The sequence below is a fragment of the Carassius carassius genome, chromosome 40, assembly GCF_963082965.1.
Source record: "Carassius carassius chromosome 40, fCarCar2.1, whole genome shotgun sequence".
NCBI lineage: Eukaryota > Metazoa > Chordata > Actinopteri > Cypriniformes > Cyprinidae > Carassius > Carassius carassius.
Genome location: NC_081794.1, coordinates 24,466,315 through 24,492,469, shown reverse-complemented (window position 1 = coordinate 24,492,469; position 26,155 = coordinate 24,466,315). Strand labels below are relative to the sequence as shown.

The following is a 26,155-nucleotide window of genomic DNA, read 5'->3' as shown; positions in this document are numbered from 1 at the left end:
TTAAACTGAGAAATTTTACACTTTTATGTACTTAATTAGCTCATTTAAAATTTAATGCCTGCTACAGGTCTCAAAAAAGTTGGCACGGGGGCAACAAATGGCTAAAAAAGCAAGCAGTTTTGAAAAGATTCAGCTGGGAGAACATCTAGTGATTAATTAAGTTAATTGATATCAGGTCTTTAACATGATTAGCTATAAAAGCTTTGTCTTAGAGAAGCAGAGTCTCTCAGAAGTAAAGATGGGCAGAGGCTCTCCAATCTGTGAAAGACTGCGTAAAAAAATTGTGGAAAACTTTAAAAACAATGTTCCTCAACGTCAAATTGCAAAGGCTTTGCAAATCTCATCATTTACAGTGCATAACATCATCAAAAGATTCAGAGAAACTGGAGAAATCTCTGTGCGTAAGGGACAAGGCCGGAGACCTTTATTGGATGCCCGTGGTCTTCGGGCTCTCAGACAACACTGCATCACTCATCGGCATGATTGTGTCAATGACATTACTAAATGGGCCCAGGAATACTTTCAGAAACCACTGTCGGTAAACACAATCCGCCGTGCCATCAGCAGATGCCAACTAAAGCTCTATCATGCAAAAAGGAAGCCATATGTGAACATGGTCCAGAAGCTCCGTCGTGTCCTGTGGGCCAAGGCTCATTTAAAATGGACTATTTCAAAGTGGAATAGTGTTTTATGGTCAGACGAGTCCAAATTTGACATTCTTGTTGGAAATCACGGACGCCGTGTCCTCCGGGCTAAAGAGGAGGGAGACCTTCCAGCATGTTATCAGCGTTCAGTTCAAAAGCCAGCATCTCTGATGGTATGGGGGTGCATAAGTGCATACGGTATGGGCAGCTTGCATGTTTTGGAAGGCTCTGTGAATGCTGAAAGGTATATAAAGGTTTTAGAGCAACATATGCTTCCCTCCAAACAACGTCTATTTCAGGGAAGGCCTTGTTTATTTCAGCAGGACAATGCAAAACCACATACTGCAGCTATAACAACAGCATGGCTTCGTCGTAGAAGAGTCCGGGTGCTAACCTGGCCTGCCTGCAGTCCAGATCTTTCACCTATAGAGAACATTTGGCGCATCATTAAACGAAAAATACGTCAAAGACGACCACGAACTCTTCAGCAGCTGGAAATCTATATAAGGGAAGAATGGGACCAAATTCCAACAGCAAAACTCCAGCAACTCATAGCCTCAATGCCCAGACGTCTTCAAACTGTTTTGAAAAGAAAAGGAGATGCTACACCATGGTAAACATGCCCCGTCCCAACTATTTTGAGACATGTAGCAGAAATCAAAATTGAAATGAGCTCATTTTGTGCATAAAATTGTAAACTTTCTCAGTTTAAACATTTGCTATGTTATCTATGTTCTATTGTGAATAAAATATTGGCTCATGTGATTTGAAAGTCTTTTAGTTTTCATTTTATTAAAATTTAAAAAACGTCCCAACTTCTCCGGAATTCGGGTTGTATAATAATTTATTGTTACACTAGTGCTTTCAGTTTTTGGTTTAAGGGATGAAGTCAGCAATATGCTTGCTGCGATAGGCGGTTGTTGATGTGGTATTAAGCCGCAACACCGGGAACGTCACTTGCCCACCGCGGGACCGACCCCCACCGTCGTTTCGATTTTTTATAGTAAGAAAAATTATTTAGTTCAGTAAAAGAACAGACACTACAATAAAATGCATGCAGAACAATAGTTTAATCACAGATCAGATTTAATTTCTCCAAAGTGAGGAAAGCTGACTGAAGAGTGAGGTGAGACGGACAAGACAATGGTGGATGATTTAGTTTCAAACAAAATGCAAAAGTGCCTGTTTGGCAATATTTTGGATTTTGAAAAGCCTGTTGACTTTTGTCATTTATCTAGGGTGGTTTCCGAAGTTTTTTTAAAACATTTGTTTCTTATTTAATTGGTTCCATATTGTTTGCTGATTTTTACGTTATTTAAACTTTGTGTCATTTATTTATTTTATTTCACATCAAGGTGTATGCTGTGCCTCCAAGCTTTCTTTCATTTTGCTAATAAACGTTCCATGTTTCTTATTTATTTGGTTATATACATGTATACTTAGCCTATTACAGTTCTGTATACCTATTTAAATTGTATGTAAGTTATTTGTTATTTTATATTAGCCATAGCCTGCCCTATAGCATGGTGTATTTTTATTGGTTTTGTTAATAAATGTTCTATGTTTTATAAATAGGCTAAAGTGAGATTGACGTTTTATTTTGTTGTTGTATTCAAGCAATTGACACTGAACTGCCGCTAATTCAAAAGTGAAAGTAAAATGCTCATGGCACTTTTAAGCTATTTAAAAGTGAGAAAAAATTCAAACAAATTAAAAATTAACAATTGCTTAACGCCGAATTGCAGCTATTTGAAATTGAAAGCAAAATGTGCACACAGTTTTTACAAGCTATTTGAAAGCGAAAGAAAGCGAGGAAAAGAGGGAACGAACCGGTAAATGCGGTGATACCGGTATTACTGGTGTTGTCACACGATGATTAACTGGTAGGAAAATTTCCTCCCCTTCACAACCCTAGTCAGCAACACTGACTCCTCATCTCCGCAGTATGTGCCTTTATGCATGTTTCATATGGATGACATAATCGGAGAATATTTGTTTTCTATTTGAATTGGTTCAGTTAAAAGTTTCACTCTTTATAGATATATTTTTCATGTCTGTAATAAGGCAAGCATATACACAGAGTTTCAAAGTAATGTGCTCAAGTTCACAGTCCAAGATGGCAGAATTATTTTACAAAAGCACAACATTTTGTGTTATTCTGAGTAGGGCTGGACAATATCGAACGATTTGATCACGGGCATCTTGAACCGGCTTTACTGACAAGATGCACATGATTATATTATTCGAGTGTACACGAATAAATGTAGAGTCTTTACAGATACAAAATATGCATTACTGTAAACTGTTAAGACCAAAAATTACGAAGTATTTTAACAGCAAATGTACCGGTACCTGCATCTGTCCTGCAGTAGCCTAAGCACGTTACTGTTTAGCTTCCACACTCTGCACAAACACAAAAACTGTGCACTTTTTTCTATGCTAACATTAGATTCATTGAGCTGCCATGTAAAGTGGCTACTACATACATACTTTAGATCACAGTTACTCATTGCGCGGCTCATTGCTCATTGCGCGGCGTCAAGCTATAACTGGCGGCTCGCATAGTAGCTTACAGTATCACACTGCCACTTGCCTTCAGAGCATGTGAGGCGGGAGTGAGCGGGAAGCGAGCGGGCGGATCTTGGACAGAGCGCAGAGCGGCAATTTCAAAAGGACGGTGGACGGAGCGTCGCATTTCCCGCTCCAATTTCGCTCTGCTCACACCACGAGTCTGAAGCATGCTCATTCAAGCCTGACCCTGAATCCATTAGTCTTGCACAGTCATCAACCGTAGACTATTTTCAAGCAAAACTCGGCTCAATAATGGAGTTCAAAAAGTAAAATGAGAATTCATACAGGTGTAGCCTATCAATATAAGTCGCTCCGGAGTAGCCTATAAGGCGCATCAGTCAAAAAATGCGCCATGAAGAAGAAAAAACATATAGGCCTAGCCTCGCACTGGACTATAAATCGCATTTATTTAGAAATGTATAAAAAAAAAAATAATAATCTTATGGACGGGACAGTTCTCCGTTACGGACGTGAGCGCTCTGACAGCGGCACTAAGACTGCTTTAAACCTTTCACTGAGACCTCAAACAGAAAGCACAAAGCCTGTCTTTAAATTTGATTTCGTTTTGTATTAATTGTATCTTAATTTTAATCCAAGGTTTCATCAACCAATTGTCTGGATTTAATAAGCACGATACGAAGGAGCCGGTGTGAACCTGGAGTTTGTCTCATGAATGAACCGAAACTCAGCGTATAGCCTACTTGCCTCACAGACCCGACAAATAGGCTATATATAAAGCTTGAAATGTCTACTTTTAAACAAAACAATTCAAAACGAAAGAAAACAGACTGCTCTCGCTCCCGTATGAAATGTGCATTTCTCTCAGGCGCGTTCACTACTGCGAAGATCATGGGTCAGCATCTTTCTAGCCGACAGACATAAAAAAAATTTTAATGTCTTCTGCTATATTTTACATATTCATAATCATTAATTTTGGCGGTTCGTTGTGACAGCTTTTAGGTGCCCTTAAATGTTACATGAATGCATCAGCACTGAAAACAGAGATTTTTTTTTCTTTTGGGGGCATTTTGTTTGACATGCATGCCAGCTTTCGTTCATCCCACTATTAAAGTAAATCTGTTCTTAAACGAAAATGTATTGGCCGTGTTATTTCTTTTTTGTGGGATGTCCAATTTATATGTAGAAATGCACATTTGCAAAGGTGACTTAGTATTTTGTCGTAAAAGTGGCTCGCCTTTTGATTTTGCTCTGCCAATGTGGCTCTTGTGAAAAAAATAGTGAGGATCACTGCTTTAGGTGATAAGCCATATTTGAGGTGATAGATGTTAGGTGAGCATATGGATGTGCTGTCCAATGTAGTATATTACCACATAGACCATCATTAATTGTTTTGTCCATCACAGACTGCGTGATTTCACCACTTCATGTGAATTATTTATTTATTTATATTTTACTAAGCTACCAATACAATGTTGGTAAAATGCATTTAAACAGCCTTTTAACTAGCAAAGTAGAATAATCATGGCTGAGAGTAAGACATGCAAACATAAAAGAAAGCCAAACTGGATGCGAGAATAGCTATATATTAAGGATATAATCAAAAACTTGAAATTGAGATTACCTCCAAACCAAATTTTATAAATTTTTAAAAACGAATTATCGTGAAATGTTTCTAAAATGTTTATATTCTGAGGTAGATTGCTGTCAACAGGCATTTTAGGGTAGATTAGATTTGGTCTTAGTGACTTAGGAGTCCTCTTCACTACTCCTAATGTTTCACGATTTAGGAGCTAATTTTGGTGCTAAAATGCTTTGTGAAATACTCTTAGAACAACAATTTAGGAAATTCCTAAATTTAGGACTGACACGCCCATTATTTTTAAGATTTTCTCCTAAATTGTCAAGTTATGAGCTACTTTAAGCCTTAAGATGTTTTATGAATAAGGACCTAGATGTTTAAAGGGGTCATATGATGTTATTTCAAGTTTTCCATTCTCTTTGAAGTGTTACAAGCTGCCACTGCCACTGACGATTCAAACTCAAGTTTTGAGCAGAGAAGCAGCTGAACTGAACCATAACTAAGGTTAATCCAAAAAAGAAAAAAAGTGTTTATGTTTGTCAGTATGTACCTTTCATGGAAAAAAGTTGCTAAAAGGGTCTGAAAGTTGCAAAATATAGTGCTAAAGTCATGCTCATGTGTGCGAGATGTGGGAGCTGATGGCAGGGGGCAGTGCTTATTTGTGGCGGTCAACATGGATATTATGGCAGGCCGCCACAAATAAATCAATGTATGGGAAACCCTGCACACCTCGCTTTTCTATCCTATGAGTTTTGTAAATGAAAATGATGCGTTTCAGAAAGGCGGGGCACAGAGGAGAAACAATAATGTACTATATGTGTAAATTAATGTGTTTTTTGAACCTTAAACCACATAAACACATTTCGTTACACCAAATACACAAAATAATGTTATTTTTAGCAACATCATATTACCCCTTTAAGTAAAATGCTTGATGAAACCTACAGTGTACAGTGTCTCATTTCAGTCACATTGTCTGGAAAAGATGAGTCGTTGTCTAAGCCCCTCCTCCACCTTTGAGGATGGAGAATTCCCATCAGGCCTTTGTGAAGGGCAAACAGGGGTTGATGAAGGTACTGTGTTGAGGTAATGGGGGGAGGAAGTACGCTGACTGCCACAGGGGGTCATATGGGAGGGGAGGGGGACATATTACGGAACGAGTGTTTACCAACTGAGAAGTGGTTGTGTGGCTGAGGGAGGCATATATATATGTGTGTGTGTGGGTGTGGGTGCTAATCAGCAAGGGGAGCAGTTGTTGTGGAAACAAGGGGAGGAAGACTGGCATTATGTTTAATGCTTTTGGACGGAGACAGAAAAAAAACTCACACACACACACACACACAGACACACACATCACCATGGCAACCTCTAGCTACTTGCTGCCCTTGTAGTTAAGTCCTGGGACAAAGTGAAAAGAGGAATTATCATAGACTATTTTAATGAAGCTGCGTGTGAGTAAATGGCTGGAATGACACTGACTAAATCCCATGATCTTCGTGAACTATGAGAAAGCCTAGAGATCAGTGACGGCTGGTGTAAGATAAATTCTATATCATATCAGCAAAATACTAAAAATAATATCTATAATAATTGTTCAAACATTTAGAATGTTGTGTACACACAAATTCATATTTTTTTTCTTCTTCTAGATGAATTGGCCATTCAAAAATAATTAATGTGGTGTGACCATGATTTATTTAAAAAATAATTAAATTTCCTTAACATGCTTAACAAAAAAAAAAAAAAAAAAAAAAAAAAACATTTGTGTGGTCAACATTTGACCAGTAATATTTCACAATTTTACTGTTTTTACTCCATTTCAACCAAATAAATGCAGCCTTGGTGAAGCATAAGAGAATAAAAACGTTACTTACATATGTGTATTTTTATATAACGGTGTGTTTTTTTCTTTAGTCAGATGGATGCAAACCAAAAGATAAAATTAGTCACAACAAATGATCATTTCTGGGATGAGTGCAAGAACAGCTTTGTATTATGTAAGACTAGATAAAATAAAACAAAAACCAAGTGGAGTTGTTCCTGGTCTTGACTTTATTTAACATATAGCAGTTCTGCTAATAACCAAGCCAATATATCTAACACAGTACAGCAAAATAATGTCACATCTCCCCTGTCACATACATAAGATATACACAGGTAAAGAAATGGAGAAGTGTAAACAAGAATGATAGGAAGGGAAGAGAAAAATATTGCTTGTGTGTGTGCAAGAGAGAAACGGACAGGGAAGGAAGATAAAGCAAGCAATAAATATTCAGAGCCATAATTATGAATATAATATATCGCTTCAGAATACATTCCAAAACTGCATAAACAACACCCATGTTGCAGCCTTATCTGGCCTTACCAGTGTTCTCTCTGTCACAAACATACACACTGGCACAGCAAAACTGAGTGTGTAATTATAACAGTCAAAAAAATATACCGCGCACAGACAGAAAGTGTGCATTAATACCAGGAACACTTTAATAATGGAACACCTACATTAACCTCTATGGAACTAAAGCAAAGAGGAATTATTTACACACCCCTACCTTTCTTCACCAAGCTATTTCCACCCACCTATTCCCTTGTCATTCAAAGAGACGGGTCACAACAAGACTGAGATCTATTTTTCAATTAGCCACCGCTAATGCTTACAAATGTCTACAGGACTACAGCATAGAGTTCCCACACCTTTTCACCAATGCATTTCCATGGCACTTTCATCCGTTTGGGATATTGCTAGCCAATATTCAACAGCTGATCCCCAGTAAATTATATACATTATATATAACTTTCCTTTTCATGTTCAAGATTTTATTCATTCAAGTAACAAAAATGATGAATCCCACTTACTAAGCTCGCAAATGTCTAAAAAAACAGCGCCCCAAGTGAAGGTTGAATGACAGAACCATATGCAAATATGACTTAAATGTTTATTAAAAGATACAGAAGTGTTAGGAAAACAATTGGTATTCCATGACCATAGAAAGGTAAAAACCAGAATAACTCTTCATTTCAAACGCTTTCCAGTAGGGCAGGGTGATATATCTAATATTAGCGATAACATTGGAATAATTTTGACGACGATGTAAAATTTATTATTAATATTATATAATTAATATTTCTTATTCAAGGTGCATACTTTCCCAAAACAACACACCAAACGTCCAAAAAATGGAACATGTTATTGCGGACTGCTCTACACTCCTCTACTACCTGAAAACTCATGAGTGCAGATGCCAGATATCAAGAGTTAAAATCCCGTAAATCAGAGCTTCGCTGTTACATAGATGCATTTTCTTCCTGGTGTTTTTCTTATTTTAAGCAATCTGGCATGCATGCACATGCGAACGCTCGCTCCTCATTGTGGAAGCGCCAACGCAGATGATCTGAAAAACAAACAAGCTGGAGTTTAGCGATCTAAATCATTTAGCCGGTCTGTGTTCTGTCATGAGATCTCGACTGTATTGTTTGAGATTGTGTTCGCTGTATAACCAATCACTGCTGTGTGAATAGAGAAACACCGGCTATGGCAATGTGGAATTACTAATAGGAATTTCACTTTTATATTTTTCATTTGTTTTACCAGTTTTCATAATATACACAAAGAGAGTGTACAAGTCTTTGGTATTTATATATATAAGAAATACCTATGTGCTTCAGCAAATAGCTCCCCATCTCAGAGGGTTTTTAGTGGCAGTGGGAACATAGTTTCATGCCACAGAGGTCCCAGAGACAGTATTCCATCTTTTGTTCTTAGCTAAAATCTTAAAAAAAAAAAAAAAAAAAAAAAAAAAACACTTATCCCAGTTTAATTATTTCCACGTTTTTTTTTATTTTTATTTGTATTATTTAAATGCAAATGCAAACAAAGATATAGTAGCACACTGAATAAAACAGGTTTTTTTTTTTTCTGAAGGTAAGTCTATAATAGAATTTTCTTGTAAAACATACTCCAATCTGTTTTAATTACAACTGTCAATTTATTTATTTTTTACATTCTATATGCAAAATTGGTTGTGATTGTTGTTTCATGTCGAGTTCTTCAGAAGGCGGCATGCTTTTCTCTGCTTGAAAAGACTATGAATGTAAATAAGGGGAATGCTGCTGACAGGTCTTCCATAATGTTTTGTTTCAGCTCCACTGTGGATGAAAAGTAACTACCCGTCTCTTCCACTTTTTTGTTTTTCCATTACTTGTATCATTCAGTGTCTGCAGTCCATCCATCTTATCCAAGCATATAGAGAGACGTCTATATATTTATATAAAAAAAATAAAAAAAAACACAGGCGAGACAAGGATGGGTGGGGAAAGAAGACAGGACAGTAAAGAGGTGGGGAAACAAAAAAGTGGAGCTGGGAAGAAGGGTGGAGAGTATGATGTGAAAGAAAAGAGGCACAAGGGAGGGATAAAAAGGGTTGAAACAGGATTATGGGAAAAAAGTGGCACGGCAGTCTCTATGAAAGAGAACAAAGGACACAGCGCAGCCCATGTGAACACAATTTCTGCACATCCTCACTCACAGCCACCAACCGCTTCGCAGTCAGAAACACTGCTGTCTTTTTCCAGGAATGAAGTAATCAGCATCTCTCTTGTTCGACATAATAAGGTTTAATTGAAGCCTTAAGGAAATGAGTGTTGAAACATTGCTTATCCATTCAGAATGTGATGACAGTGTCATAATGTTCAGCATCTAGTCTCACAAGACTGTATAGCAGCTGACCCTTAATGTATCCATACCCTGCCCATACAAATAATGATTTTACAAAGTTAACACTTTAATAGAACCTGAAATTAATAGCACTGAAAAGTATTACATTATTAAATTCATGTATATTCATATTATAAACAACAGCGTTCAAAAGTTTGTGATTGTTAAGCTTTTATTGTTTTTGCACAAAGGCTACACTTACAGTATTTGGTAAAAAATACAGTAAAAGACTGCAATATTATGAAATATGAGTATAATTTAAAATAACTATTTTCCTTTTGAATATACTTTAATATTTAATGCATTTCTGTGATGGCTAAGCTGAATTTTTAGCATCATTACTACAGTTTTCAGTGGCACGCGATCCTTCGGAAATCATTCTAATATGCTGATTTGCTTCTATTATTATGTTTCTCATAGTGTAGAAAATAGTTGTGCTGCTACTTAATATTTTTGTGTAAATCCTCTATCAAATGCTATAAAGGCCAAATGAAAAATGCATTTGGCTTTGTTTTATTTTTGGAAATGGATACATGGATCTGATTTCAAAATGATTTTGGCATGTCATCAACCACGACAGTCATCAGGAACAAGAAGTTGTTTTCCTGTACAAATGCTTTACATATCTTCAACAATCCTTCAGTTCAGTGAGTCAGTAAACTACTCTCTGTTGTCATTCAGCTTGTTTGCATAGTGTGTCCACTACATTCACAGGCCGAATCTCCCTGGGGGTCATTGACATACAGCTCAACCAGAGCATAGCTGGCTACCGGCCTGGATAAAACACCCTTTTCAAGCGCCAATCACACCATCCTTATGAATAAGCGGGCTGTAAAACTGGACGTGAATGAGGTACCTCAGACAAAGCCTTTAAGCTTCGAGGAACAGGGCAGAATCAAGTACTGTTTGCAGCCTGAGGGAAGATCTCTAATTCTATAAAGAGGCAAAAAAAATCAAAGACTCAAATACTTGAGCTTGGGACATTTAAACAAGCCAAGAAAGAATATTTTCTCATGAAGGAAATAGATGTCTCATCTCATGTCAGGTTTCTAGAGAAATCGGTCTATAATTTCTAGAGTTTCCAGGAAGGCAGATATACGCAAGAATGTAAACTAAGAATGTAAACTGACATGATACTTGTTCAAAGTTTACGCTGTTTGCTTGTCTGAGGAGCCCTACATGTTAGGACAACCCCGAGACTTATTAAACCAGTATACTGTATCTAGTGTAAAAGACCATTCCAAGTATACAGACTGAACCACAATTTCCCACTAAGTGTCACTAAAAGTCTGGATGGCCTTTCAGATTTGTCACAGTAAAACATCCCAATTAAACAGTGTCTAAAGTTGAGACGGTTCCTCAAGATGTTATTTCATACCATATGAATGAAGCCTCTCAATAGTATGTCATCGCCAGTGCAATATGAACTTTTGTACTTAGTAGAAGTATGCAAACTGGGATTCAGCCATATTTTGTTAAGCTTAGTGATGAATGTGCTTTCTGTGGAAGTTCTGTGCCAAACAGCTATGTGATGGTCCAGCAGGTGGAGAACAGCTGTGTGGAGCGCACTGACGCCCATCTGCTGGGAGCTGTTAGAGATCTACACTTGCTGAAGAGTGACACAATCAACCTCCTGATCAGAAGTCTACCATTTTTCAGTTTCACGCTCTGTGAGGTACAGAATTACATATTTTCCATGCAGAAATTAAGTAATATGCCTAGGGGAAAGATACCATAATGTGTTAAAACTTCCATTAAATGTTGATGAAAAAAAAATGATTCAAACATATGCTAATGAAATCTCCAGGTAATTCCCAAGGTATTAGAAAATGAAAAGCTGCAACGATATACCAGCATATTTGAGAAGATTCCAGTGTTGGATCAAGGCAGGGCATGACTGGGGTTTTACAGGAATGTCCTCAATGAACCAGTCAACCTCACTCGATTCTGTCCTTGTCTTTCCTACATTGCTTTTGAAAGGGAGTAAGGGGTTCAGGGGCAACCTCGGGGGGCTTTTCCAACACAGTGCGCTCGAGTGAACCTCCCCAACCTCACAGCTGGGAAATCATTAACTCAGAGAGGAGCAGGTCATGGGTTCTGGGTGAATAAAGAAACAAAAAAGAAAGACAGATAGGAAGCAAGAAAGATGATAAGGGTTCTGCAGCATTCCATGTTACATGCACTAAGAAATAATAATATAGTAATATAGTATAAGAAATGTTTCTTGAGCACAAAATCAGCATATCATGTAACGCCGAAGACTGGAGTAACAGCTACTGAAAAATCAACTTTGCCATCACAGTAATAAGTTACACATAAATAACACAAATTAAAAGAGAAAGGTTGCTTTAGATTGTAACCATTTTTTGACAATATTACTGTTTTACTGTATATTCTATCAAATAAACGCAGCCTTGGTGAGCATAAGAAACTCATTTCAAAAACATCTCATTGCCACCCGAAATTTTTAACAGTATTTGTAGTTAGTATTTATATCAACTTTATATTAACTTATTTTTATTAACTCCCCAACATCTTATACTCTTTGTGAAGGTAAGGCTCCTTCAAAAATAACATTAACTAGAAGTGATGAATCACAAAACTGATGAAACAGCCTGTTTGAGTGGTTTAGAAAATAAAAATACCATGCAATACATGTATAATTAATTACTTAATACTTAACTTTACAATTAAATATTACACAACCATGCTTAAGCCATGCATCTTAATAAGAGACTGATGCAACAGTTCATTGACTATGAGCGGGACTGGAGAACATGCAATACATTCCATTATGTACAATTACACTATTCACTGAGACTTACAATACTTTACTTGACCACACCAACATCATTACGATATTGTCTATATGAAAGGATTCAAAATACGAACAAGATGTTAAAGCATGAGCTTAACTGCTTACTTGCAAAAGGCCAATGAGCTCTTAATTTACTACCATGTCAAACATAGTCTAAATATTTCTGTCCTAAACATCCCAAAAACAAACTGTAGATCTCTGGTATATCTGATCGGCCTGATATAGTAGGTCAATGTGGTTTACCAAACAGATTTCATATCCTTTTTGGGGATTTTTTTTTTTCCCCTAAGAAAATCTTTGTGGGTTTTATAGTAGCCTGGCCCACCCAGAATTAGCTGAAGAGGATACTTAAAAGGGTGCTGACACAACCAGACCTGCCAGAAAAATTATGGAAGAGACGGCAGATAAATCAAGACTGGGCTTTTTCTCTCACCTTACATCTAAAATTGAAGTGAAGTTCCATGGTTCAGGTTTGAAGTTATAAAACAGAGCCTAAGGGACACAATAAATAAGGACTTTCAGCAAACAAAAAGGCTTGACACCAAAGTCATGGCAAGAAATATTGGCCGAACATCAGAACTGTTGGAAGACGTTCAAATGTGATGCCCTGAACAAGCTAAAACTGGTAATATTGAAAAATGTAAAATATGGTCTCTACATACTTCACATTACTCTATAACCCATTTAATCTAAGGGACAATTTGATATTGAAGTAATAAATAGAGATGCACCGACTGCAATTTTCTTGACTGATTCGGATTTACAATTTTGTGTCAGTGTGATTTGATATTTGCCGATTTTCGATTTTTTTTTTCTAAGAGACAGTATATACAAAAAAATCTAAATTTCTTCAACGCAACACAAGTACAAAGTCTATAATAAAATAAATAAATAAAAAAAATAAAAAAAATTGCACTCCTTGATGCATCTTTTCTATGACTCATACAAATCAGTTCAGCTGTGAGATTGATTGGCTCATAAATCAGCTGACTCAATGAAACAGACTAGTTAGCAGCTTACTGGAGAAGATATCAGTCAATGACTTGTTCATCACATAAAGTTATTGCATGCCTTTAGAAGACTATAGACCACAAACAGAATGAAAAAAGCACTTTAATGGTGCTTCTGCATTCTCTTTGAAATCTAAAAACTCATTTTTTCCCCATTCTTTGCATGCAGTACATTGCAATTGCATGGACTTAATGTTGTCAAAAGACCCGGTACCTCGGTACTGTAACATGGAATCAGAGACGTTCGGATCCATATGCAGTGGTTTATTATCAGAATGGCCAAACAGGCAATGATCAAAAGGACAGCGTTAGGTATGTCAAGGGATATCCAAAATCGAAAACAGAAACAAGCAGAGGTCAGGGCATGCAGCAGAGAATCAGTCTGTATAAAAAAAATCCAAGATCAGATACGGAAGGAACAAACAGGGAAACCGCTCGGAAATGCCAGACAGAACTAAACAAGATTTCGCACTATTAGAGAGTCCAAACACAGTTTATATAGGGGAGTGGTAATGGGGAACACCTGATGGTTATTAGCCTTAAGCACGGGATTATGGGAAATGGAGTTGGGAATTGAAATACAAGATGACAGAGTCCTGAGTGGAGTGCCCATGAACTCCTATAGAGGGCACTCCACTCAGGACTCTGTCATCTTGTATTTCACCAATGCCTGAGCAGCGTTGGTGAGTGCAGGCTCAGCGCTTATTTAATTACAGCTGTTACCGGAGAAACCTCTCTCACCCGCTCTACAAGCGCCTACTGCTGGCAGAGAATGAATTTTGTGTTTTGAGTTTCACCCGGCCTCTCCTCCTCAGACTTGACGCACACGCAGGTTTCCAGATTGACGACACAAACAATACATTTTTAATTGACACAATGGCGCACTTGACAATGAACGAAATTATATACACTGTTTTCCGTCGACTGGCAACCCGGGGTGCCGAAATACAATTGGGTAAAATATCAGTGGGCGGGTTTCACAAACCAAAACAAATACCGACATTCCGACCCGGAACGCACATTTTCAAAGGAGAATAACTGACTGTAGCATTGTTTTTCAGATAAACATCTACGTTAACTTAGCATGTTTCTTAAATATTGGCAAACATATTATGGTATTTTTATGCTTTAGTAGAGTCAAAATCTTACATACAGCACCTTTAAATAGCGCATCAATCCTCCTGAGGGTCAGATGAGTCAGATGACTGAGAATTTCAGTATGATTCAGTGAAGCTATCTGCCTCTGAAAATAATGACCCTTCTCTCTCATCATTTTCAGTGGTGTTTGCTAAGGCAACCATTACCATTAGTATTGCTTATGCTCAGTGATTTGAACTTGACCCTTAAGTATTAAACAAGCAATTAACTCATCTTGCACAGTTTACAGACATTAATAATACCTCAAATCAAGCGGTTTAATGAGGAGACGTCTTCAGAGGTCTAATGACTATCACATGCGAACTCGTTTGACATGGGTCAGTAAAAAAATAAAATAAAAAAAATAAAACACCCATCAACAACACAGAATACCCTAGCACTTAAGAAAATGTAACAAATTAGTTTTTATTCAAATGTTGGCACATCCCTTGTACATCACAATAACTTTAACCACAAAAACAGCAAGTAAATATCTGCAGCGTTCTTTAAATAAATTGCTGGGCACAGCTTTTTATGGTGTGAACCAAACAGATGCATCCTCTGTCAGGAATGGGAAGAAAATAAAAACAGCTGTTAGCAATTCATCCCCACAGGAAAAAAGTGAATCATATGGACAGATGACCTTTGACCGATCTAACACACAAACACATATCCACCCAGGCATAACTAGATGATTGGCCCTTTCTGGATCTGACGTCTACTTAGTTGCTGACTTGCTGTCCAAACTGACAGGCCCAGAAGGGATCTGCATCCGCAAAATCCCACAAAGAAAGCTGTGTTTTATAATATAATATAATAACCATGTTTCAATTTATTCAACATATTTTCTCCCAAAATCAGTACAGAAGGTGCACAAAAAGAGTCTGCAGAGAAAAGAAAAAAAAAAATATATATATTTATTAATTAATTATATTTTTGGCATATAGAGCAAATTTAATAATCGCTGTTATTTAGTAAATTCATTGGGACTAGGAAACATCCAAAGGATGAAATAAAGAACAAGAAATGGACCAAACTGACCTTTTTCTCCTAATAATTTGGAACATTAAGTGTCGGCTAAACTGCTGTAATAATAAACACATTGACTCTCTATAGAGTACACATTATCAGCCTGGCGTTCATAACAAACGTTAACAATTAGATATAAAGCACAACAACAATCTCTCAGTTTCATATGCACAATCTCCGAGACCAAACCTAAAACCCCACAGAGGAAAGAGATCCCACCAGTTTCCTGTTCTGCTGAAAAGCAACATTAAGATTCAAATCGCAGCATCAGCGAGAACAGAGCATTTAGATTCACAAACAGGAGGAAAATGGGTTATGAAGGAGGATCCCTCAGGCCCTGTGAAAACGCCCCAATGTTGATTCTGAGACAGCGCCTGATCTCACACCACAGCATCTGGTCTCGATCTGCCTTCATTTAGACCATCTGCCTTAATAGAAACAGACAGCTACAGAAATGAGCACTGCCCATCCATCCTCTCTCACATTCCCCCTCACTCCATCTATAATCAACATGATGTTGATACAGGTCAGCGGAAAAACCTCATTGTGCTCACAAAGACAGGTGCAGCACAGATTCAAGCCAATAGGTGTTCAAAGGCGTTTTAGCAACTCAGTCTGGTTCAAAAGGAGATATGGTTCTGCTGTGAGATGTGATTTTCAATGACTGCAAAGAAACAATTTACTTAATACGTGCCAGCTATTAGAGCTTCTAAAACCCAGCAGATAATTAATACTGAGGTTTTAATCATATTGAACCAGAAAGCAAACATGCACTTTTCAGAAAGGGACTGTAATACAGGACAATAACAATACTTCTTAGTGTCGAAAAACATTGTGTACACCAAACAGACACTCATTGGACCTGAAAAAAAACTACTCTAATCAAGAATGTCTGAAATGTTATGAGGTTGCATCTTATAATATTGCTCATAAAAGCATTAACCTCAGTGCTAAAAGTCTATGCAATTTAACGGGAACTGAAGTCTCTCACAAAAAACAAGACTGGAAATACAGAGACAAAGCATATCTGAACTGTTCACATACACACCATGATTCCCTTTATGACAGTTAAAGCAAAGAGTTTGAAGCAGGGTTATTAAAACAACTGCTACCTGAAATAAAATAAAGGTTAACTTAAATTAAATATTAAAATACTTAAGCTCTTTCAGTCTAACTTGATGTAATCAAATTGAAACTTAAATTGAAATAAATAAAACAAAAACTAATAAAATTTACAAAAAGGTACACAAAATTCTTAAATTTGAAAACAGAAGAAGAAAAAACTAATAAATATGAATTAAAACTACATCAGCACCTCGTGATACTGAAATAACATTAGTCTCATGTTCTGAGAAGATTCACTTTTACAGTCTTTATGGTTGGGCTTTCAGAGACAACAATTGATTATACAAAAATTATCCAAGTAATTCCAATATTAATCACTTAAATTCCCTTTAGATTATTTTATATGTTCATCTGTTCAAAACAAAACCGCTTATTGAAGCTCTGTTGAATCACAAAGTATACTGTTGTGCAATATATAAGGTTAGCATGTGTGTAGTACTTTATACTCAAACTGAAACACTGTGTAACGAGATATATATTATATATACAGTATATATACAGTATATATATATATATATATATATATATATATATATATATATATATATATATATATATATATATATACAGTATATATAAAACGTTATATTTTAACAAATTCAAGTATACTGACTAGACTGTGTCTTAACGTGTGAATAAAATAGTACAATAGTACAAGTAAAATTGTATTCATGTTTTTTAAGGGGTCACTAGACGCCAAACATTATGAAAACACTCTCACTGAAGACTTCTGAAACATGTTATCGACTATATTTTTGAACTACGACCTGGAGTACAGAGAAAAAAAAGAAAGAGAAAAAAAAGAAAGAAAAAAACCCTAAAACCAGGAGTGATAGTACATAAAGCCCATCACGACTGTGTTTGAACCATGAACCTTTGTTATGACGGCAAAAACAGGAGCTCTGACCTGCTGGTAGTTTTCATCTTGCGGTTTAAACGTGTGATCCAACGGCTGAAACCTTAGATTCACATGAGGAAACTGATGAAGCCAGTAAGTCCACCACGGAGCGATATAATCAACACTTGCAGACGACATCCTTCAGCAGTCCACGAGACGAAGAAATCACTTTCCCAGATAGAGACAGTCGGACTAACGTTACTTGGGTGTTTCTTTCCCGGTTACTCTCCGTTGTCTTCTCAAACAAAAGCCATGGATTTAGACATCAGAGACACTGAGTACTCAAACAAAAGTGCTGAAGGGGACATAAAAAGATCTCTGAATACTCCCCCCAAATCGCAGACCATGAGAATTAACGGGAAATGTTGAATTATTACATTAAATCCCGGTCTCGTGCCGCAGCCATTCCTGTGCGTGTTTTGCGCTCTGAGGAACTCGGGAGCGAGCTTGACTGAGCGCACGATTGGGACTCGGGGCCGCGCTTGAATAGGAAGATGAGGATGGAGGCAGTTTCTTTTTTTTTATGGTGGCCTAATTGTGTTGATAACGAGATTCAGCAAAGTTTGGAAACAATATATATTATTGCTTTTGGAGATTAGCGTTAAATTCTTTGTCCGAATACAATTATGGAATGATATTGCGGACTTTATTCAAAAGGAATTGCAAATGTAGTCATTAATTTAAAAATACATAACGCAATGCTGCCATCTATCGGGCAACTCAAGTTAATGCAGACGCTGGTACAAAATTAATAATTACAAATAAAGGACATTTCACATCAACAGTGCCTTCATGATACACTGTCCCTTATGATTTATAAACATGTTCCGCTATAAAAAGCGTATACCAACTTTTAATACAAAATTAAATAATTTCTCACATTTTGGAAAATAAAGAAAAAAGCTAGTGCTCCATTCATTTTCATTGGGAGGTTATTTTAGATGTGAATTATTTAAGAACACACAATGTTGCTTAGGTTCTTAGATGTTGATAAAATGTCAATCTTTTTGTCATGGTTATGCACAGAAAACTGTATATTTGATGAAATATCATTACATCATCTTAATAAACTAGTAGTTTCATGACCTTGCCAGTTTTCACAATTTCTAAACATTGTTTGAAAAGGTTTAAAATCACAAAGTGAAATGACCCACCAAAAAAAAAAAAAAAAAAAAAAAAAAAAAAAAAAAAAAAAAGATAAACTTTCCAAGAAAGGTAGACATTAAGACTACCTGAAAAAATGTGTCCGCTATATTACATCTATATTTAGTAAATGTTTATATTGGCTTTATATCAAATACCACAGTTAACAAACTAGCACATAAATGCAATGACCTTTCTAAACAAATAAATTAAACTACAGTAAATCTGCAATAGGTAGATCTCATTTGATAGAATACAAAACAAATGTTTTGATAATTCATTAAAGGTCTGAAACAATCCTTTTAGCCTAAAAACCAGGTCTGAGGTGAGTAAAAATGTCCCTAGAATAATAAAAAGCTTTGGGGTCAGTAAGACTAATGTTGTTGGAACAAGTCTTCTCACTAAGGCTGCATTTATTGAATAAAAAAAAAATTAATTGTAATAGTGAAATATTAGTTTAAAAGAAACATTTTCTCTGTCAGTATTTAAAAACGTAACATTCAAGTGATAAGTGAATTTTCAGCGGCCATTACTCTAATCTTCAGTTCTCAAGAAACAAAAGCTGTAGTAAATGTGTGATCCTGGACCACAAAACCAGTCATAAGTAGCACAGGTATATTTGTAGCAATAACATACATTACAGATTTTTCTTTTATTCCAAAAATGTATATTGTGGTTTTCTACTGAAACTATACAAAAAACTTAATTTGATTAGTAATATGCATTAAGAACAATAGACAACTTTAGATGCAGTTTTCTCAGTATTTTGATAGTTTAGCATCCTAAGATTCCAGATTTTCATATAGTTATGTATCAGCCAAATACTGTCCTGTCCTAAGAAACCATACATCAGTGGAAAGCTTATTCAGCTTTCAGAAATAGCATAAAACTTGGTTTTCAAGCAGGCCCTAAAGTGTAAAGAGCATAGAAACAAACAAAACCGTATTCTTAATTTTCCCAATTTTATTACAACATTTTGTACAATGGAGACATCTACTTGAGCTCCTTCACAGCCAGACCTGAAACAAGAGAAAGATGGGTCATATTTACAGCTATCCTTGAAGGGACAGAGTCCAGAACTGACACAGCTGTAAGTGTTAGTGGACCGGTGGAACTGAAGTCTCTGAGTGAAGCGAAACCCAGCACTTGGTCCATCATTGCTCTAGCAAGCGTGTAAATGCACAGAGGGCACAGAACAGGCCCAAAGTGTTTGGACATCTTGCATTCTCCTCAAAAACCTGAGCACAGCATTTCCATGACTTTCCAGTCAGTTGTAAGCACTTTAAAGATCTCAAAGTTGTTCACATCAACACAATATTTCAGAGCTAAACAATAACACAACACTAAAATCAAAGCTTTACTTTTGCAGGCCTTTTGTTTGTAGGTTTACTCTACCAAACATTTAGCACAAATCCTTAAAGTGATAGTTCACCCAAAAATCAAAATTATGTCATTAATAACTCACCCTCATGTCGTTCCAAACTAGTAAGACCCCCATTTATCTTCGGAACACAGTTTAAGATATTTTAGATTTAGTCAGAGAGCTCTCAGTCCCTCCATTGAAGCTGTGTGTACGGTATACTGTCCTTCCAGAAATGTAAGAAAAACATCAAAGTAGTCCATGTGACATCAGAGGGTCAGTTAGAATTTTTTGAAGCATCGAAAACACATTTTGGTCCAAAAATAGCAAAAACTACGACTTTATTCAGCATTGTCTTCTCTTCCGTGTCTGTTATGAGAGTTAAAAACAAAGCAGTTTGTCATATCCGGTTCGCGAACGAATCATTCGAGTTCAACAAATCGAACTGAATCGTTTTGAACGGTTCGCGTCTCCAATACGCATTAATCCACAAATGACTTAAACCGTTAATTTGTTTAATGTGGCTGACACTCCCTCTGAGTTAAAACAAACCAATATCCCGGAGAAATTCATTTACTCAAACAGTACACTGACTGAACTGCTGTGAAGAGAGAGATGAACACAGAGCCGAGCCAGATAATGACTCGTTCACGAGTCAAGAACGGGTTGCATCTGTTTTTGGATCACCAGTAGTTCTTGCTGACAGTTTGATTCAATAAACCGGTTGAAGAAAACGGTTCACCGGTTCTTTTGCGCTCTACGTAATGGCGTCGTTGGCGATGATTGCAAGCCTTCGGTTTACCTGGGCTCATAACATTAGCACAGAATCAGTTCAGAATCAATCACCAAAAAAATCAGTTTGGTTCAGACGCTCTGTGTGTCGATTTGCTTCACGCTGAATCACACATGCACAGCATCATCAGCTCCTCGGTCCTCGAATCGGACATGTCTGACAGAAACTGTTCTTGACTCGTGAACGAGTCATTATCTGGCTCGGCTCGGTGTTCATCTTCAGTTCGGTCTTCACAGCAGTTCAGTCAGTGTACTGTTTGAGTACACGAATTACTCCGGGATATTGGTTTGTTTGAACTCAGAGGGAGTGTCAGCCACATTAAAAAAAGTTAACAGCTTAAGTCATTTGTGGATTAATGCGTATTGGAGACGCGAACCGTTTAAAATGATTCAGTTCGATTTGGTGAACTGGTTCAAAAAGATCCAGTTACATCAAATGATTCATTCACCAATAGGATATGACAAACTGCTTTGTTTTGAACTCTCTCACAACAGACACGGAAGAGAGGACAATGCTGAATAAAGTCGTAGTTTTTGCTAGTTTTGGACCAAAATGTATTTACGATGCTTCAAAAAATTCTAACTGGCCCTCTGATGTCACATGGACTACTTTGATGTTTTTCTTACCTTTCTGGACATGGACAGTATACCGTACACACAGTTTCAATGGAGGGACTGAGAGCTCTCGGACTAAATCTAAAATATCTTAAACTGTGTTCCAAAGATAAACGGAGGTCTTACGGGTTTGGAACAACATGAGGGTAAGTTATTAATGACAATTTTGCAAATTGGGCGAACTAACCCTTTAAGGTTGATCAAATTACTGCACAAGCATTATGCTTCAAAAACGTAACCACTTAAAGGATTTGGTTCTCTTGTTTGATAGAGATCTTGATATTAGCATTATTACTTCTATGGTATTATAATCCCAGCAGTGTGATGTGGTTTCTGAAGACTCACCTGGTGGCAAGGACTGCTTGAGCTTCTCAGCCTTCTCTTTGTCTGTGATGACTAATGTGTACAGGTATCTGCTGCAGCGAACCTTGAACTTCACATTATCCTTGTTCTTCTTGATTTTGACAGCTGTTGGAACACAACATGAATTTAGAGAGGTCCATCAATAGCAGTACACACTTTTGTAGCAGCCAATGCAGTTGGAAAGAACTCTGAATACTTGTAAAATTCAGTATCGATAGAATTAAAACTTTTAGCAAATGTCACAAAAAAAAAAAATCTCTTAAACGTGTTGTCCTGTCAGATCAAAATCTATTCAACATTAAGCCAATTCTTGTCAAACCTGGTCTTGCAACACCTCAGTACTAAACATGTTGGACATCTAGAACAGGTAACGTCAGCTCATTTCTAGTCTCTGAACCATTGTTCAGTCCTCCAGGACTAAGATGCACTAACATTACCTTCAGTAAAGTGAATACTTTAAAGATGCACCAAAAAGCATCACGATAACCCATACAGTAAGACCAAACAAACTGTCACAATAACAACAACAACTTACAGCACTACAACAGAAACACAAAAAGGAAAACCTTAAATGTACCATAACTGGTTTATTAAAAATTAAACTTACACTTCGCATCCTTCCTCCTTGCTGTAAGCAGGAAATCTTTGATTTCTTCAATTTTGCGTGGCTGTGAAGATGAACACGACATTTACATGTTAGTACTTAACTCGATATCTTAATAGCTTCTCCAGAATTCTTATTATCAGACAAACTTTTAATGCGTTTAAATCTAGACGGATTCACTGTATTACTCGTATAAGTTCTCGAACATTTCTAGGTTGTCCATCAGCGTGACACTCCTCCATATCACCACCATTAGCCACCTTCGGTTATCCAGGGATTTTACTTCAAATTCGATTTTATTTTAACATAGAACAAATGTCACTTAAACCGACACACTCTATATTTGACCATTTAATAATAATAAAAAACACGTGAATGCAAGATATAAACAATCTCACCATTTTGTTTGAGGTGCGACTCGACCCTGCAATGCAGAAAAACAAGACTTTATTACACCACTATTCTACACAGCTTCAGGCAAATATTTCGTTTAATGATGCATTTATACTTGGTCTTTTTCATCACACATGTCTGAAATATGAATATTGATGGATCGATGCAGATTTACATGGATTCGTTTGATAGAGCTAAAATGCTAACACTTACACGTCCCGCGAGCGAGGGGTGAAAAGGGCGGGACTTCCGCGTGAAGGCCTGATATCTACCGGCTACGGTGGCTCAAGAGGGACTCTCTGGTCTAAAAAGTAAAAACTCACAGGGACGTCTACTGGTGCAGCATGAATATATCATGCATTTTCTTAAATTAAATCTGGAGACTTTATGAAATAGATGTACAGGTGCATCTAAAAAAAAAAATATTGTGAAAAAGTGCTGAAGGGCACATGGAGAGATCTCTGAAATGCAAGCTCCCTGTAGGGATGTTCTACAGTACTCTGTGAACAGCCACCCCTTTCAGTAAAGACCTTCTGTGACTTCCTCTCTTTGTGGAGGGTGTCAGTGATCGTCTTCTGGACCATTGCCAAGTCAGCAGTCTGCTCCATTATTGTGGTTTCAAAGAACAAGAGATACCCGGAATTCACCTGTAGGCTATTTAGGTTTATGTTAATAATTTTGTCCATTTAAAATGATATTTTTGATGTATTGTTGTTTTTATTTCCACATTTCATTATCTTCATAACATTTGACAAATTAAAAGGTGACTTACAAAAGATGACTAAAATTGAATAAAACTTTAGAACGAAAATTATTACTTACCATTATCGCCAATAACTTATCGCTATATGTAAAATATAACCATAAATCATTATATTGAATTAACAAACAAAAAAAAAAACATTTTATGTCTATTACAGAGGTGACACATTTTATATGATGTAAGGCACTGATTTCACAAACGATCAGACAATCAATCAACCAATCAAATGAGAAAGAGAGAGGCCTATATTTAAACCACTTGACCATCCTTGTGAAAAGAACTGATTTAAAAGAGTGATTCATTCTTTAAAAGGGCATTCATTATAGCTATAGGCTTGCATACTTGATGTTTATAGCAGAATCTGTGAGATAGTTAGGTTCTTTAGATCTTTAGTTATGCATGCACATGCACATCAATAATTCACACATCTGGCTCTTGAGTGTATTTCAACTCATCTGCTGGATTCTTCTCAGCACTTAATTAATAAAGGTAGACACCACCCCTGCCCTCCTCACTGTAATTACTGTCCCATTGGTTCAAATGTTTTTCGGCCCACGTAGTAGGCATAGGGCAGATCCCACAGCTCGCAGCCCTCCACTGAGCAGAATGCTGATTAGCTTAATTTGGCTCGGTGTATTTGCTGCTTCCATTCAGGGAATTTATTAAAGCCTGTCCTGTCCAACCTCAGTTAACGAAGGTGGGTTTGGTGCAGGTTGTGCAATTAAAATAAAAATCTAAAAAAGCACATTTCAGATTGATGATGAGGAGCAAATCTATCAATCTTTCCTAGATTACAGTGCATGTAGATGTCTATCATACTTTTATTATATCTATTTTTTTATTCCACATATTTTTTGCAGTCACTTTTGGTGCAGTGGCACTAGATGGCAGATTATGCTTATGAAACAAAGAGAGTTGCACGAAACATGAGAGATAGAGAAGAAAGAGGGCAGTATATGACCACTTACTGAGCCTATGTTTTCCATATGTCCATATCTTCAGTTCTCTGACTCCATTCCTCAAATTCCAAAGACATGAAACTGTAAAACTGATTGTTTTTTATTTATATGCTAGTATGCAAGCAGACTGATAATATGGAGAACGCTGTTTGTTAGTATTCCCATTCAGTTTAAATACAGTTGCTGGTTGAATGATCTAACAATGGACCTTTGGATCAGACTTTCATGTGCTAGATGATAAAACTTGAGGAAATATCCAACCCACAGAATGAGGGAACTGAGGTTTTAGAACAGTATACTAAAAAATGATCATCTTGGCTGCAAGGTTTGGATGCGAAAACACACATTTCCTTTAAAATGTAAAAAAAAAAAAAAAAAAAAAAAAAAATTAATAAATTAAATTAAAAATAATTCAGCAGCCTGTTTAAAATTCTCACCTAGTGAAACTTTAATTCCCACATGTGGGCTATAGCCTTCAGGGTCAGACCTCTGATTCTTATGTTTTCATGAGTCAGTCAGTAACTTAAACATAATTAAGCTGCATATGCCTAATAAAAAATGTCAGATAGATAGAACTTCCTAATAGAATATATAGACATTTAAATGGCTCTGCACTAAACAAAAATAATTGCATTGGCAACTAGCTGAAATTAAATAATGTTTTCTTATACTTTTTTTTTGGTTTTATTTTTATTTATTTACTTAATTAGTTTGGTTCTTTGCAATATTTTATTTTATTTCAGTTAATGTTTAATTTATTTCAAGGCTCTGGTTTAGTCTAAACTGAAGTAATAAAATAAATATAAAAGCGAAATAAATAAAAATAAAAACCGATATATATGTTTTAAAAATACCTGAAATATTAACTGAAATAATATATATATATATATATATATATGTAATTTCAGCTAGTTGTCATTTTTGTTAAGTTTGAATTGACTTACTAAAATAACAAAAACTAAATAAAGTTAAAAGGCTAAAATATATGAACACATAAATAAATAATAATAATAAAGACAAAAACAAAACAAAATGACTAAAATTAAAAGTTAAAATGTAAATAGAAAACAAAAAAAAATAAAAAACAAAATACGAGCATGGTGCTCAATTCCAATTTAAATTAGCAAAAAATAATCATTGCATAAAAACAACGAATATAATCAATTTTAATTTTTTTTATGATTATTATTATTTTTATTTTTTTTACAATTGACTACCACATCAGCACATGCAGAGCTTTCCTTACATACCATCTCTGAGCCATTAGAATAAATGTGTGCCAAGTCTTCAGGCTCCATTTTGACTAACGTACATCGTCTGTAATGACACGCAGTCCATCACTCAGCCATTCAGGTGAGACAAACACAAGCTTCACTGTGTGTATAGCCAGAAGTAATATGTGGTGCTGGCCCGGCATCAATCATGGTTTGGATTCTGCTGGAACCATAAATGGGAATAAGAAGCAGGGTTCATCCAACCATCATTAGTTTTGCTCAACTTAATTTCATCTTTAATTTCAAACCTGTAGCGCCGTAGGGCTGCACTGGGATGGTAATGTATATATCTGGAACTGGAATAAGACAAGAGCCCAATAGCACTGGTGAAATAACGTGAAATGGAATTTTCAATTAGGTTTGCAAAGGATCTGCTGAGGATTTTACACTTGAAAATGGAATT

The 26,155-nt window shown here is 36.4% G+C and overlaps 2 protein-coding genes across 6 annotated transcripts in view; both read right to left on the bottom strand.

The window, feature by feature from the left end:
* Window positions 1-17,976, bottom strand: part of LOC132122460 (protein tweety homolog 2-like) — a 51,547-nt gene extending 33,571 nt beyond the window's left edge. For 2 of the 5 annotated variants that reach the window (XM_059532744.1, XM_059532743.1), the window contains exon 1: window positions 17,496-17,972. In XM_059532744.1, the coding sequence (XP_059388727.1) occupies window positions 17,496-17,624 (129 nt within the window). In that variant the 5' untranslated portion in view covers window positions 17,625-17,972. Of the gene's footprint in view, window positions 1-17,495 lie in introns of all 5 variants that reach the window. The other 3 variants (XM_059532742.1, XM_059532741.1, XM_059532745.1) reach the window with 3 other exon arrangements.
* A 1,598-nt stretch (window positions 17,977-19,574) lies between these two features.
* Window positions 19,575-23,038, bottom strand: LOC132121811 (large ribosomal subunit protein eL38). Its single transcript, XM_059531567.1, has 5 exons — window positions 22,970-23,038; window positions 22,762-22,787; window positions 22,367-22,427; window positions 21,742-21,864; window positions 19,575-19,648 (listed from the first exon to the last, which is right to left on the bottom strand). Exons 2-5 carry the CDS (start codon window positions 22,762-22,764, stop codon window positions 19,623-19,625), a joined length of 213 nt encoding a protein of 70 aa, XP_059387550.1. The 5' UTR covers window positions 22,765-22,787; window positions 22,970-23,038; the 3' UTR covers window positions 19,575-19,622.
* Between the last annotated feature and the right edge of the window lie 3,117 nt (window positions 23,039-26,155).

Coding starts and splice junctions, on each gene's coding strand:
- LOC132121811 (XM_059531567.1), bottom strand. Junction 21,865..22,366: donor AAGGAGGAAGGATGCGAAGT/GTAAGTTTAATT, acceptor GTGTTCCAACAG/CTGTCAAAATCAAGAAGAAC. Junction 19,649..21,741: donor CAAGCAGTCCTTGCCACCAG/GTGAGTCTTCAG, acceptor CTCTTGTTTCAG/GTCTGGCTGTGAAGGAGCTC.